Source organism: Sebastes umbrosus, chromosome 1 (assembly GCF_015220745.1).
Source record: "Sebastes umbrosus isolate fSebUmb1 chromosome 1, fSebUmb1.pri, whole genome shotgun sequence".
Lineage (NCBI taxonomy): Eukaryota > Metazoa > Chordata > Actinopteri > Perciformes > Sebastidae > Sebastes > Sebastes umbrosus.
Genome location: NC_051269.1, coordinates 38854036 through 38869138, shown reverse-complemented (window position 1 = coordinate 38869138; position 15103 = coordinate 38854036). Strand labels below are relative to the sequence as shown.

The following is a 15103-nucleotide window of genomic DNA, read 5'->3' as shown; positions in this document are numbered from 1 at the left end:
ACATCGGAGACGACGTAACGCAAGAGCTGGCAGCCCCCTCTGCCTCACGCTGACTGTCAGAGATTAAAGAAGATGTCAACAGCAGTTTAACACGAGCTTAAGTGAAGAAGGCAGTCTCAAGTCTGAATATTCCTCGCAGTATCTTAGATCTGTCAGAAAACCGAGCAGGTGATTCTCATCCAGCGCATCTGCTCGAGGAAGTCGTGGATTACCTCCCCAGACTTCCCAATTTACTAAGAATAGACTCAAAGTGAGCACAAAACATTGCTTATTAAATGCTGAATGATGCTCATTTAGATTCCAGTAATCCTTTCTTAATTTTGGAGCACTTTAAAATCACACAACTATCAAGAGCATTGTTCCCTCTCCTCTCCTTTTGATGATGCCGACTCAATTCTAATCAGACTCCATGGGAAGAAAAAAAATGAAGCATTATTAAGTATGGTTATTCTAAGCAAGGCTCTGAGAAAACGTCTGTGTTATAATCCAGGGATTTGAATAATCAGGTTGAAGATAATGGGCTGGGCCGGCCGCGGCGTAAATAGAGAGCATCCCCTCATCCTCCCAGCGCTGAACTTAATGAACTTTTAATTGATGCGGTTTGGCGAGTCCTTTTGTCATGCAACAGAAACAAGCCTCTCTGCTGATGGGCCTGTTTTCCCGACTGGCTTCAGATTGGTTTACAGCAGGCCCTAAGTACCATGTAGTTAGTTTCATGTGTCATATAAAATCTGCCCAGGCACAACGACGCCTGCAACTAAAACCTTAAGTGCATCCACAGGAATCACTCACCGGCTTTGCACTTCCGTCTTAAGGAAGGAGGAGAAATTCAATCACTGCCGGGCTTGACACACCGAAGACGGGGGGCACCACGTGCTCCTCCTGCTTCTACTTGTCTCAAAGAAACACTCTGGCGAAGCAGGCTGGGGAATTTGTGTTTGTCTGAACAACATCCCCGATATGACCAGGGCCTGAGTCACTCAATCTGTCAGCCCTGGCGTTGTCTCCCAGCCACACAGATCTGTGATGCACAGATAGAGAGATATATACCCCTGTGAGCCAGGTCATCTTTATTCAATGATTTGCTTATTTAAATGAAATGTGGCTGATCTGTATCTGACACAAATTCCCAATACAGTGCTGCATCAGCTTTGTAAACGGGGGGAGCATCCTCACAAAGCGCTTGGCCCACTTTACTTCCCAACAACCATCAGTAACCACAGCTCGGGGACTGTAACGCAGCAATCTGTTAAGGAGATAAATAATCAGATTTGGCACAGCTCTCCCATCTCTCTTGCCTTTCATTTGTCTTACACTAGGAAAAAAAAAAACCCTGATAATTAAATCATTTAGGGTAAACCGTGCAGTGGCACAGAGAAGACGGAAGGAAAGGATGGAGTACGGGGCCTAGAGTTAAAAACGGGGGAGGAAGGAGGGTGGCGGGGGGGAGGACGCGAGGGAATAGGCTAACATTAGTACCACCGGTGTTGTGACTGGCTTCACACACATCGTGGCCAGACTCTGACCTAGCATGGTGGACATCAATCTTGGGACTTTTTTTGTTGTTGTTGCTGATAGATTGAGTCCATCAGCACACGACGCCATAGATCATGACTTGTTTATGGCCCAAAGCATCTCATCAAAAGAAGTGAACTAGAAAACAAGTGGCTAGCAGCTGTCGGGAGTCATCTCTGCGTCTGTCCACACATAAACACAGTTGAAAACACCTTTCCGTCCGGGTCTATGGGCACTTTAATGTTCATCTAAAGGAAGCTGATGGCACGTTTTTTCCCTCATCGCTGTTACAAGATCATTATTCTTCCCTCCGGGGGCTGCCTGACAATAATAACATCCTGACAGACCTGTCGTGGGTGCGAGTCAAATTTAACGCAGAGCGGTTTCCTTTTTTTTTTCTTCCCTTCGACATGTTCTCAAAACCCCACGAATCCTACACTCGTCTCCTATTACACTAATGTAGCTCATTTGGTGTAAATTCTGTCATTTACTACTGTTTAGCCATCCACCATTTAAAAGGGCTCTTCTGCCGCCAGCCCCTCACAGCGCTTTGTGCTCACTGATTCCCAGCGCACTCCACATTTCAATTTCTTATTAATACAGAATTAACCAACAAGCCTGCTTGCGAAGAATTAAAAAAAAAAAAAAAAAAAAAAGGATCTCTTTAAATTAAAAAGCAGCGTCACCTTCACCAGTCCACACATTTCCTTGTTAAAAGCTCATTATAAGGGGTCTTCCGCCATCTATTTATTAGCTGTATCAAAACAGAGGTCTTAATGTGAATGCATAATTCATAATTGAATAAAAAATCTGACTTTTTGAAAGAGGGAGAGAGAAAAAAAAAAAGCTGCTAACCACATTCATGAATGCTTGACTGCTTCCTAATTGCAATGCAATTATCACATGTTATGAACAATGTGAACTCCTAAGCAAGTAATTATAACACAAGGAAACCTGTGACGGCCTTTAAAATTTCCTACTTGAGGTACATCTTTGCTAACATTGATACAAATGAGATTTTAATCTGAACATCAGCTTGTTTAATCCTGCAAACTTGGCACACCGTGGTTTAGATTACTTTTTTTTTTTGTACTAATTCATTTTTTAAATCATAGCAGATGGATGATTGGCTGAGCAATGCAAGATATTTATTTCCCCCATTTCGATCCTTAAAGACGTCCCCTGAAGTATTAGACATTATTTCTTCTTGAATATATGTATATGAATGAGATTTTAGTGGTTGGGAGTTATTCCCACATGGCAACACAACCGTTTGTGGTGTAATGAATCTCCCTATCTGGCCCGTTGTCTCAGAGAGAGCAGAGCTCAGACTGGAGGAGAAGCAGCAGCAGAAGCAGCAGCAGCAGCAGCGTTGTGCTCGCGAGTCACCAGAAGCACAGGTGGCAGCGATATAGGCCAGTCCCCCAGGCTCTTGTAGCTGAAAGTTGTGTGTCTTGTACAGCGCCTGTGTCCATATGGCTGCCTGTCTCGCTCTCTTAGCAGACACTGCCTCCACACGGGCCGCTTTCTATTGCAGTTAGCCGTGGCTCCGCACGCCTCTCGCCATATGGAAGACGTTGTAAAGTTTGTTTTTCTGGGGATGTTTCTCGCTATTTAGACTTCCGGAGCCATACGATGCGGTGCTTGTCAGCCCCCCGGTGACATGGATTGGTCAGTAGATAAATTGATACCAGGCGGCGGTGGATGTTTACAGTTTGTGCACGGTGTGAAAGATGCTTTTTGGGGGTTTCACGTGGTGGTACACGCTCCTCCAGGTGGGAGCTCTGGGACATGATGCAGCAGGCGGCGTGAGGAAAAAGCAGCGGCTGAGGGAGCCCCCTAGCCGTCTTGATCAAAGTGAATTGCAACATGGCTCAGTGATACTAAATAATTACATATTGATTTGGTTTGGCTTTCGCGACGTGAGTCCCCTCTTTTGAGAGAAGAGCAAGCAGAGATCACACTGGTTCCACACAGACCGAGGCTCACAGATCAAGTCAAGGTTCTCATGTGGAAAGTACATACAGTACACACAGGGAGGTATCATCACCAACCAGGCATCAGCTTAACAGCAGAAACCATCCTCTGTGACCCCGTCGTGACCTTTAACTGTGTTCCAGAAAACTTTAGAAATCTGTTTTTATTAAAAGCTGTCTTCTTTATTTCTCCCTTCAGATCCTCGCTAGAAGATCATTCCCACCACAGTCACCCTCTCTACGGTCACGGCGTTTGCAAGTGGCCTGGATGCGAGGCGGTGTTTGACGACTTCCATTCATTCCTCAAGTAAGTAAAAGTCAGGAGGGTAACGTCTTCTGTCGTGGCAGTTTGTTTGTCCTCGCGTCGGCTCGATTACACGTCTTGTGACCCCCGGCGACTCAGAGGCACTACAGGTGCAGGTTGTTATTCCTGAGTGCGGCGGGTGCCTAGCCGGGGTTGGCCCTCTCCCTCTCTCTGACAAGGGTACTGTGGCGGGGTCTCCTTCTGAGAACCGCATGGGCCTCTAATTCCTGTGATAAGTGCAGTTCCCATGGTGACGGGGGCCGTTTTTCCCAAACAAACAACGGTAGGATGTTTATCTGTGGCAGCCCACACTTAGGGCGCTCTGCATGTTTGCCCTTGTCACTGGACAGGGGGATTGTGTGTCTTTGCCTCACTCAGCTCTTTCTATCTTTTTCTCAGTGGTTTATTTGTTTTTCCTCATGCTTCACTTCTTTGACTTGTGTTTTGTTTGTTTTATTGAAGGCCCACACCTCAGCCTTACCACACACTTAAAGAGCTCCAGCTTTAGTCAGCATCACCTGCTTTGCAGCATCTTTAAGAAGTGTTTGACCCTGTCCAGCCTGACACTGGCCTTTTGTTTTGCACCATGTTTCCCCCCCTTCCCCGTCTGAATCACACCGCTGGTTTACTAATCAACCCTGTGTGCAGCGCACTCTAGGTAATCCAACACATAACAGCGCCATGGTTACGGAGAGGATGAAAACATCTGCATTGTGGCAGCAGATCAATGGCTCACTGTCACCCCGGATTAGTCGCACTTTAAACAAGATATGACACAATTCCATTATCCTAAAACAAGCACTCAGCGAACACACAGTTTTTCCTCGTAGGCGAAGAGAAAGGTGCCGCCTCACAGGCAGCTGAAAGTTTTAACCATCTTTGTCAACATTTTTGAATCCTCTTTATGTTTGACTTAAATCCACTTTTACTTTAGAAAATCACGCCAGACTGTTTCTGCAGTTTCTGTGCTAGATGAAAAAAAAGCTGGCAGTTATGTATTTTTATTTATGTTTGATAAACATCCTCCTGTGACACATAGTTATTAAACCACGTATTACACACATTTGGGCGTGCCCTCTTAAATCCATCATTATTTATTGTATTCTGACATTGCCTCACCCTTTTGTTTATAGAAGAGAGGGGAATTAGATTCAGTGCGCCCGGTGCGGCTCTGCCTTAAAAAGTCTCTAAGTGCACTGTGCTGTGTTTTTACAAGTGTTTTTATCATGGCAACATCTTGTTTACTTTAGTTGCCTGCTCAAACTGCTTGGAACATGTTAAGAAAACATTTGGGGGAGAGTCTCCACAAAGCTGCCTTTGTTTAACAGCAGGCGAGAGAGCGAGCAGCTCACCAAGGTGTTAACTCTCAAACCCTTAAGCACTTCCACATGAAACCCAGCAACTGATACTGCAGGCCTCACAAATAAAAACAAAGAAGACATCAGGCGTTGTAATGCTCTCACAAAACATCCTCAAAGCTTGGGAGAATTGTTTGAAAGTCTAAGTGAAGATAGGTGTGTGTGTGTGTGTGTGTGTGTGTGCAGTCAGCAGAACACTGTGTACCAGAGAGAAAGGTGAGGAGGACTCTAACGTCAACCAGATTTCAGCTCCGCAAGCCAACAGCAACAACTAACACGGGACTGAAATGTTGTTTTAAACTACGCGTGTATTTATTCTATCTTTTAAAGAAAACATCACATACCTACACTCACTATCTCGATAAATACAAAAGCACCAGATCCCTGTTCCTGTTTTCGGGTTCAGCACACAGAAGGGCGGGGTCGGTTTGTTCATAGCAGAGCCTGGTGTTTTTATGAGGGTCAGGACCTTTCTCTTCGGTGTCCAGCAGCCAAGAGGTCAGAGCCAGGGAAACACTGCAGTGCCCTCTAGTGCTGCACCGTCCCGTCTGTCTGTCTGCTGAAACCACAGAAACTCATCTCATCTCTCACACCTCGACACAACTTAGTAATTGTTCTGCGAGTTATGCAGCCTGTGAATCATGCAGAGAAAAAACACAAATAAGCCAAACATAAGATCATGTAAAATATAATAAACTGAAGTCAAGTCAATTTTATTTGTATAGCCCAATATCACAAATCATAAATTTGCCTCGGGGGGCTTTACAATCTGTCATCTCTCTCATCAGATAAGGAAAACTCCCCCCCAAAAAAAAACTTTAAGCAGGGAAAGCATAATGTTAGAAACCTCTGGAAGAGCAACAGAGGAAGGATCCCTCTTCCAGGATGGACTGACGTGCAATAGATGTTGTGTGTACAGAGTAACAACGTAGGAGAAAATACAACATAGACAATCCATTATGATCCATGAACATATATGAAGAGATGGATCCAGGAGGATGTCAAGCAGCTTCTAGGCATCACTAAACAGATAGAGCCTGAGCAACACAACCTCCTCTTCACCCCTCATGTAATACTGATGCACCGATCTGACTTTTTCAGTCCCAATACCGATACCTGGGCTTTGGGTATCCGCCGATACCGAGAACCAATCCGATACCAGTGTTTGATTAATAAGCTGCATGCCTCACTGTGTGGAAGTGGCTGGGATCATTCTGTTATGTGTAATGCAACATCAAGCCTGACTTAAACATCGCTTTCCTAACTTTGTAACACAAAATGTAACAAATAAATATATAGATAAAAAAACATACATTAGTGAATTTTTATTTATTATTAAAATATTAAATCAAACGCCAACAACTCGGCAAAAAAAATCTTCAAAATGAACAGGAATCACAGGAATAAACCGTTTTAATGCAGCAACAAATAATAATATATAAACATAGAATTTAATTTAATAGATCGGCCCCATTGTCACCGATATCTGATCCTGCTATTTGAGTCAGTATCGGCCCGATATCCGATCTGGTATCGGTGCATCCCCACCATGTAACCTAGAGAGAGGACAAGATTTTTGTTTTTAGTTCACAGTTGCTTTGGTGATGTAAACGTATATTTCCCATGCCAATAAGCCTCTTTAGAAAGAACTGAATTCATCCTGTAAGAAAAGTGTAAACTTACAATTAATGATTCTAATACTAGAAATAATTAGAAATATGTTTTAATGCAGGGTACTGTAAAGATTTGTGCATTTAATCTAAAATCCCACCCAACAGTGAAGAAGATAAACCGTCCTCAGAGACAGCCTTAAGCTCTGGGTCCAGTCTATATAATTAGAAATTGTAAAAAAAAAAAAAAAAAAAAAACACTCCTATGTAAAAAGCCGACTGTTACAGGAAGCTCTATTTAACTTGTTTTATTGTGGCAATTTACATTAGGGACTGTCATCCTGCCAGAGAGCTTTTAAAAGTGGCTTCATTTGAAGTCCAGAAAGTGACACATGCCAACGCTCATAGCCTCCCTCGATGTCAATTCCCCCCCGTATCCCCTGCTCCCGTGTCCAGACGCTCCTCTCAAGGCTGCATTAGGGCCATTTGAATATTTCATTTCCTATTAATTATGCACTGTGACTCTCCATGTCATTAGAAGAAATAAAGTGGAATGTAACAAAGGATGAAAAGAAGCGGGGCGCATGTCTCCTATGAGCAGGGAAATTCCAAAGCTGCTCACGTAGGCCACCCTTCATTGAAAATTCAGTCTGTGCCAGTTAAATTGAAGTTGAAACGTCTTTACCTATTATTTTTCCTTCTTTGAAATTTAGCAAGATGTCCTGAAATGTTTACCGGTTTCATTTTCCGACCCACTTAATTAAATGGGCATTTGTTTGACTCAAACAAATGGAAAAGCTCGGAAGGAGTGTGAATTGATTTGAGCAGAAGGGGGTTATTACCCACGCTTTCTTTAAATATGCCTTTTTAATTTCTCTTTTTCGCCACAATAATTAACTTCAAGTGCTGAATGTATATCGTTTGAAAAAAAAAAAATCAGAACACAATAGGAGGAGCTGAAAGGGGGGCCACATTTCCCATAAAGATTTAAATCATTCACCTCAAGGTTGAAAATACCGCAGCCGAACAGAAACCTTCACATTTCAAGCGGAGCACTATCAATTTTCCCCCTTCCCTTTTCGCAATGTGTCTGTTTTCTGAGTGTCTGCGTGCTGTTTAATGCACAAATGTGTTGTCTGTACATAAAGCGATGGCATCAAATTTATTGGGCCATCATACATGTAACGCCAAGCGCTGCCACCGAGCATTCGCAGGTTGACTCTCTGGCTATTTTTGATTTGCGGTAAATGACGAGAAAAAGTGCATTTGAAAAGGCGAGAGCGCGACACACACACACACACACACATCTCTCTCTCTCTCTCCCGTCTGCCGGCGCCACCGTGTGCACACACAGACATGCCTGGTGACAGTGACCTACATGGTCACCGAAGATGTGATATAATTTATGATATATATAATATATTGGATCCATTAGCGAGCATAATGAAGTAGTGAAATGAAAGGGTATTTGTGAAATCAGTTCAAACATCCTGCTCGGATTATGATTAAATGATTAATGAAATGCCCCTGCATAAGCATTTTCAAACAGTAATTCATGCGGCGGCTGATAAAATTCCTCCAATCATATTTCCTTCACTCGTGAACCTTATCTCCACCATTTTATATAAATCACAGGAAAAAAACGAAAAAAAAAAAAAAACCCTGTCTGCTACCCAGCGAGCTACTTATTTAGATTAGTTATAAACGTGCAGGAAAAGAGAACATCTTCCCCCTGTACGAAATAATCATGCATAATTATATCCATAATTCAAGTTTGTGACAGATCCCATCTCCTCGTCCTGTTGTCCTCTGCATTCGGCCCGGCCGTGTTTGAATTCTCTTAATTACACAATTAACAGAAAACACACGTAAAAAGAGGGGGGAAAAGGCAAAGGGACGCTGGAATGAGAAGAGGTGGCATCAGTGCACTGGTGCATAATGTAACAGGAGGAGTCCAACCTGAAATTCTTCAATCATTCCTCTTATCTGCGAGCTGTAGTTGGAGCAGACAGGACTGTCATGAAATATTAAGTGTCATTCTTGTACGTTAAGAAGTACTTCTTCTGGTGCTGCAGATATTCTACGTTGAAGCGTAATATTTACCTAAATGTTCTCTATGCATTTTGCTTCCAGACTTCTTTTGTTTCTTACATCTAATAATTTTTGCAGAAGTCAAACTGACATTTTTTTTATGTGTGTGTTCTCTGTTGTTTTCTTTTCCAGGCATCTTAACAATGAGCACGCCCTGGATGACAGGAGCACGGCCCAGTGTCGGGTGCAAATGCAGGTCGTACAACAGCTGGAGCTGCAGGTATTGTCTCTCAGTTTGTTTTGGCCCAAATATTTATGTGTCATCTTCTCCTGACACTTCCTTCCAGTCACGTCTGGCCCGAAACCTTCTTCTTTCCACGTCCGTCTGATATCAGCCATGGACGGGGGGTGTGGGGGGGTCAGTTGTGGACGAGGAAGGGGCAGCAGAGTGAAATAATTTTGTACATTTGCAAGTAACCAAGTCATTAAAAAATGTGTTATGTATGCATGACAGCCAGGGAAAAAAAAAGAAAAAAGATATATGAAGGGCCCGGGGCTAAGTAGAGAAGATAATTACATTTTGAATTTTACTGGGTTTTAAAGTTATTTATGACTTTTAACTGTTTGGCACCAACAATAAAACACTTGGTGAAAATGACTGGGCAGCGCAGTGTGGATAGGAGCAGAAAAGGTTATTGTACTGTAGTCTGATAATCAGTGGTTTTTAATATGTGTCATCTTCCGTAGTATTTTTCTGCGAGAAAGAAAAAATCTGCACTTCCATTAGGAGGGGTCTTATGTGTGTCATATGTGTGACGAATGCTGCACACTGTGATAATGTGCTTATTTATTAGATTTACAGGGAAAAATAAAACCAACCGTCCCATTAAAGTGTGTTTTTATTAATTAGCTGCCGCTGCAGTTGCAAAGCAAATAAGGCAAGGATCAAATTTAATGTATTCCAGATTTTATGCTTGTGGTTCACATCTTAGCCATCCCCCCCAAAAAAAAATGACTGATAATGAGTATAAAGCAGTTGTGGTTTTCTGGATGTTAACCTTAAACAATGTGAGTTGAGTTGCTCAAACATTACACCACACCAACGTCCTGTTATTTCCGCTCTGCTGGTGTTTTATCCAGAGGGATGGCAGCGGAGCTTTATCAGACACAGATTTCCTCTGCATGCAGCCTATCACCATAATTTAAGCTGGCAGCTAAGACAGCGCTGAGTTTCAGACAGGTAGAAAAGGGCCCGGGCCTGTTATTGCCAATGAGACGGAGTATATTTTAACCTTGAATTGGAGATGGTAGTTGGATTGTCTGAAGTGTTGACAGCCTCCAAAATAATAATTAGACGCTCCCAAGAGGAGAAAAAGATCGATTTGTTCAAACACACTCATTGTAAAAGATTCACTGCACAGGGAAATATGGAATAAATATTTTTTATATGTGTTTTCTTTCCTCATTACAGCTAGCGAAAGACAAAGAGCGTCTGCAAGCTATGATGACGCACCTTCATGTCAAGTCCACGGAGCCCAAAGCCACGCCACAGCCGGTGAGCAGCAACGCCTGTCATACGTCTCTCTCTCTCTCTCTGTGTGTGTCTCTCTGTCTCTCTGTCGTCCCTCCCCCATCCTTTTGTTTGTCTTAATTGGCACACGTGTATTCATTAATCCCTTCCTCCATCTTCTTATTTATCTGCTAAATAAAAACAGCTGTTCTCTTGAGGGAGGCAGTAAATATTGTTTGGACCACATCTGCTGACATCTGAGATTCAATTTGGTGCCTGTGATGAACTGGATGCAGACACTGTAACAGCTTCAGAGATCCAGCAAACGCCTGTTTTGGCAGACAGGAGAGATGAGAAAGCACAGATATACAGTAATAACAACAGACACTATATTTCATTAATAGATCAAATATAAGATTTATTTTTAGTGGTATTAAAAGCAAAGTTACAGATAAAAATATAAGAAACATTTATTAAAATCAACAAAAAATGCATGATAATGCATGTAGAAAAATGAAAAAACAATAGTTAAAATGAAACAATACTTGATGAAGCAACTGTAATATATTAAAATGTAATATTTCAAGTCGGGGCTGAAAATTAGATATTAGTGATTGATATGTAGATATAAGATATGGCTTACTGATGTTACTGAGTTCATGGCATGTTATTCCAAAATATAGGTGGTAGTAGCACCTGCTGATCATGATATTAATTAGAGCTGAAACGATTAATCGATTAGTCGTCAACTATTAAATTAATCGGCAACTATTTCGATAATCAATTAATTGATTTTTAGTATTTCTTTAAGGGAAAAAAAGGAAAAATTCTCTGATTCAAGCGTCTTAAATGTGAATTGTTTCTGGTTTCTTTACTCCTCTATGACAGTAAACTGAATATCTTTGAGTTGTGGACAAAACAAGACATTTGAGGACGTCATCTTGGGCTTTGGGAAACAACTGACATTTTATAGACCGATTAATCGAGTAAATAATCAAACAATGGAAATAATAATAGTTGAAGCCCTAATTTTAATATTGATTTTCTATGATAACAGATGCTTCCCTGAGGACATTTTAATCGAGAGCTTCAACGATAAGTCAGTCACGATTAGTTAGAGAAAATAATCAGCAACTATTTTGATAATTAAGTAATTCTTTCATGCAAAAATGGCAAAAACAATTTTGTTATCAACCTCTCAAATATGGAGATTTCCTACTTTTATCTGTTTTTTTAAATCATATTTAATTGAATATTTGTGGGTTTTAGATAAAATAAGACATGTAAAGACATCACTTTGCACTCAGAGAAACTGGAATGGACATTTTTCACTATTTTCTGACATTTTATAGACCAAACGACTAATCGATTAATCTAGAAAATTATCAGCAGATTAATGAAAATAATCGTTAGTTGCAGCCCTATTTGAATCTTCATTTTGGTTAGAGGAATTACCCTTTAAAAGTAATCAGTAAAATAACATTTAGACTTCATGTGTTTTTATGCATAAACATCTCAAAAGCCTTTTTTCACATTAGATGAAGTTTTAACTTAAATGTTTGGTATCAAAGTAAACAGCAGAATGAAGAGTGAACAAAGTGTAAAAATTCAAATCTTTCAGGTTGAGAAAAGAAACAAAAATGTTTCCTGGAGGTGAACAACTGGAATTTTGAAAATAAATGTACAAGCAGATCAATTTATTATCTTCTTGACACATTCCAGACATCATGCTTATCACTCTTAATATATGCCATGCCATAAAGCCTGCTTCTTAATCCCTATCCTATAGGGGCGAGGGCTTAACATATGGCATTTAAGTGTCTGCGCTGTTTTGTCATGTTTAAGAAGAGAAGGGGCCTCAGCACCGCCATATTTCAGCCTGTATGACAGTTCATACAGAGATGAGTTTTACTGCAGGGCGTGAATCTGAAATCATGCACAATATACACGCAGGAGTCTCTCAGCACACTGTGCAGCTCGGATCATTTATTTACAGTCGGAGAGGTGGCTATTGACACACCAACATAAACCCGCCTGGAGACGTCGGGACGACAAAAGGCTGCCTGTTTAAAGCTGCGTGTGTCACACACACTGATGGTGTAGATTAGAGCGCAGAGCGAGGGCTCTGACACGGGGACATTTGTATATGAAAAGTGGTAGGAGCGGCAGATAGCATCTTGAGTTCACTACCTCTCCTCTCTCCTCCGGGGGCCTGCGAGAATGGCTGTGTCAGAGCTCAGCGTTAACGCTCTCGAGGGGGCAAGCTGGGATTTTTATTCAAATAAATAGACTCCCATTCTTCCAGCGCCACTTTCCCCCGCTGCGAGCCGCTATGATAAATACTTCTGGCTTCGGCTGGGTGAGTGGTGGACTTACACAGGTCAGGGCTTCATGGCCCCGCTGAGGTTTTCGTGAGATTGCAGCGTCAGAGGTGGCCACCAAAAAAAAAAGGAAAAAAAAGCAGAATGAAAGTATTCTCAGCCGCTCTGAAGAAACAATCGTGTTCTCCCAGTAATTGCTAGTTTCTGCCGTTCTGTGCTGTTGCGTTTAATAAAGGCGCGTATAAGTGGCCAACTGTCATAGCAAAGCAGCTGGTTTACATTTAGTTATAATTAAAGACAAACAAAGTGATACTGTGCATGCACAACGTCAAATGAAAAGGATTCATTTGAGCCCTCTGAGGTGGATGGGAGCGGGGGGAAGATCAAAACAAAATGTGCCACATTAGCAATGCGTGTTTCTGTGTGTTTGTATTTGCCTCCGTGTGTGTGTATGTGTGTATATGTGGGGGGGTGTCTGCTCTGCACTCGGTGTCACTAAGCATTCTTGTCAGAAATCTGACCTTTTACGCCATACATAATTAAGGAGGGACTTTTTGTTTATTTTCTTTAGCAGCTTGCCGAGTCAAAGCCAGTATAATTAGATCACCAATTACCATTTAATTAATTTCAGTCTGAAGTCTCATTTTGTCTAGGCACTGGAGTGAGCCCAAATGGTGAGGCAAACAAAGGCGAGGCTATTACCAGCCTGTCTGGCCTATTGTTGAAGCCTCTCTGTGTTTATGGCCGGGGAATATGGATGAAACATGAAACAAAGCCCGCTAATCCACAGGAAGAGAAGTCAACACCGCAGCCCCGTTTCTATTGATAGCATTGTGTCAGAACCACGCGAACCCAAGTGTGATTTATTTAGTCCGTGATTTAGAATAACACGTCTGCTGCTACTGTCGGCGAGGATGTCGTCTGCGGCACGTTTTTTGTGCATCCCAGCGGTAATCCAAATTATTTGGGCAGACTCTGCCAAGAAGCCACAGTTCAGCCTGCAAAACATAAATAGACATTGTGAGGAGTCGGACACGTGTCTGTTGAGCGTGGGAGAAAACACAATAAATACTTTTGTAAAATATAAAAAAATAATGTCAATGTTAGGGCTGACCCGAATGCTTCGAAGCTTCGACCGTTGCCATGGTAATCAACCTCCAAATCAGTATTCGAATGCTTCGTTTTTTTATAAAAGTATTTTGTAATAATGCTTAAATCCCTAAATAGCCCATGAAATAATGAATAATTACATTACATTAATTATTATTAGTTATTCTCAGACGGTTATTGCTGTTTGTTACTTGTAAAGGTGCGTGTGTGTACAGTAGTGCGCAAGCAGAGCTGTCACCAAGCTTCGAATACCTTTGAATATTTCTCACCGAAGCTTCGAAGCCCAAAAAATGGTACTCAGGACAGCACTAGTAAATTTATAATAAATTAAACAAAGCAAAAAATATTGTTATGACAGTGTCAACACTGAGATCAACTGATGGCAATCTTGGATTACAGATATATTTATTATACCTGTTGGTAATGAGTGTTGATTGAATGTAGGATCTAGGGCTGAAACTAACGATTATTTTTAATTGTCGATTAATCTGTTGATTATTTTCCCAATTAATTGATTAGTTGTTTGGTCTAAAAAATTGCAGAAAATGATGAAAAATGTTGTCTTGTTTTGTCCACAACTCAAAGATGTTCAGTTTACTGTCATAGAGGAGTAAAGAAACCAGAAAATATTCACATTTGAGAAGCTGGAATCAGAGAATTTTTGCTTAGAAAATTACTCAAATCGATTAATCGATTATCAAGTAGTATAGCTGGCGATTAATTTAATAGTTGACATCTTAATCGACTAATCATTGCAGCTCTTGTATGATCCGTGTTGCTGTGCACCGTCAGATGCTCACTTTCACCTGTCTGTCGTCAAACCCTCCATCACCTCCATGACATCATCACACTTGTGATCCGTCGCATTCAACAAATGATGTCAGAGATGAGACTGTCGTCCTTTCTCCAGCTCTCCATTTCTCTCTCTCTCTCTCTCTCTCTCTCTCTCTCTCTCTCTCTCTCTCTCTCCACTTTCTTTTTTTCCCACAGTCTGAAGTCATGTTTAATTTGGATGCTGGCCTCCTTCGGCAAATTAGCAATTAGAACAATTTTGTGGGAATATGTATATGTGTCATTAGTTTTCCTGCCAATTAATAGCATGGAGCAGGGGGTCAGGCTAGAATTTTCCACTTGACTGCTGCTCCAGTGCGGAGGCTCGGCGGTTGGCTCGGCGGTTGGCTCGGCGGTTGGCTCGGAGCCGCCACAGCTGCTGGAAGCCATGCTGTACCTTTGGAGTATTGGCCGTAATTAGTTTACCTTGTAGCCATTATTACTTAAATCCCTCCTTCTTCCTCGGCCCGCCCAGCTCATCCACACTCACAGGCGTCAGTGGTAAAAAGCAAATATTCTCTGTCCGTAGCCGTCTTT

The 15103-nt window shown here is 41.7% G+C and overlaps 1 protein-coding gene across 11 annotated transcripts in view; it reads left to right on the top strand.

Moving 5' to 3' along the window:
- foxp1b (forkhead box P1b) overlaps positions 1-15103 on the top strand; it is a 196606-nt gene that overhangs the window by 167788 nt on the left and 13715 nt on the right. For all 11 annotated transcript variants that reach the window (XM_037766652.1, XM_037766725.1, XM_037766674.1 and 8 more), the window contains 3 exons: positions 3691-3798; positions 8987-9074; positions 10266-10349. In XM_037766652.1, the coding sequence (XP_037622580.1) occupies positions 3691-3798; positions 8987-9074; positions 10266-10349 (280 nt within the window). The remainder of the gene's footprint in view (positions 1-3690; positions 3799-8986; positions 9075-10265; positions 10350-15103) is intronic.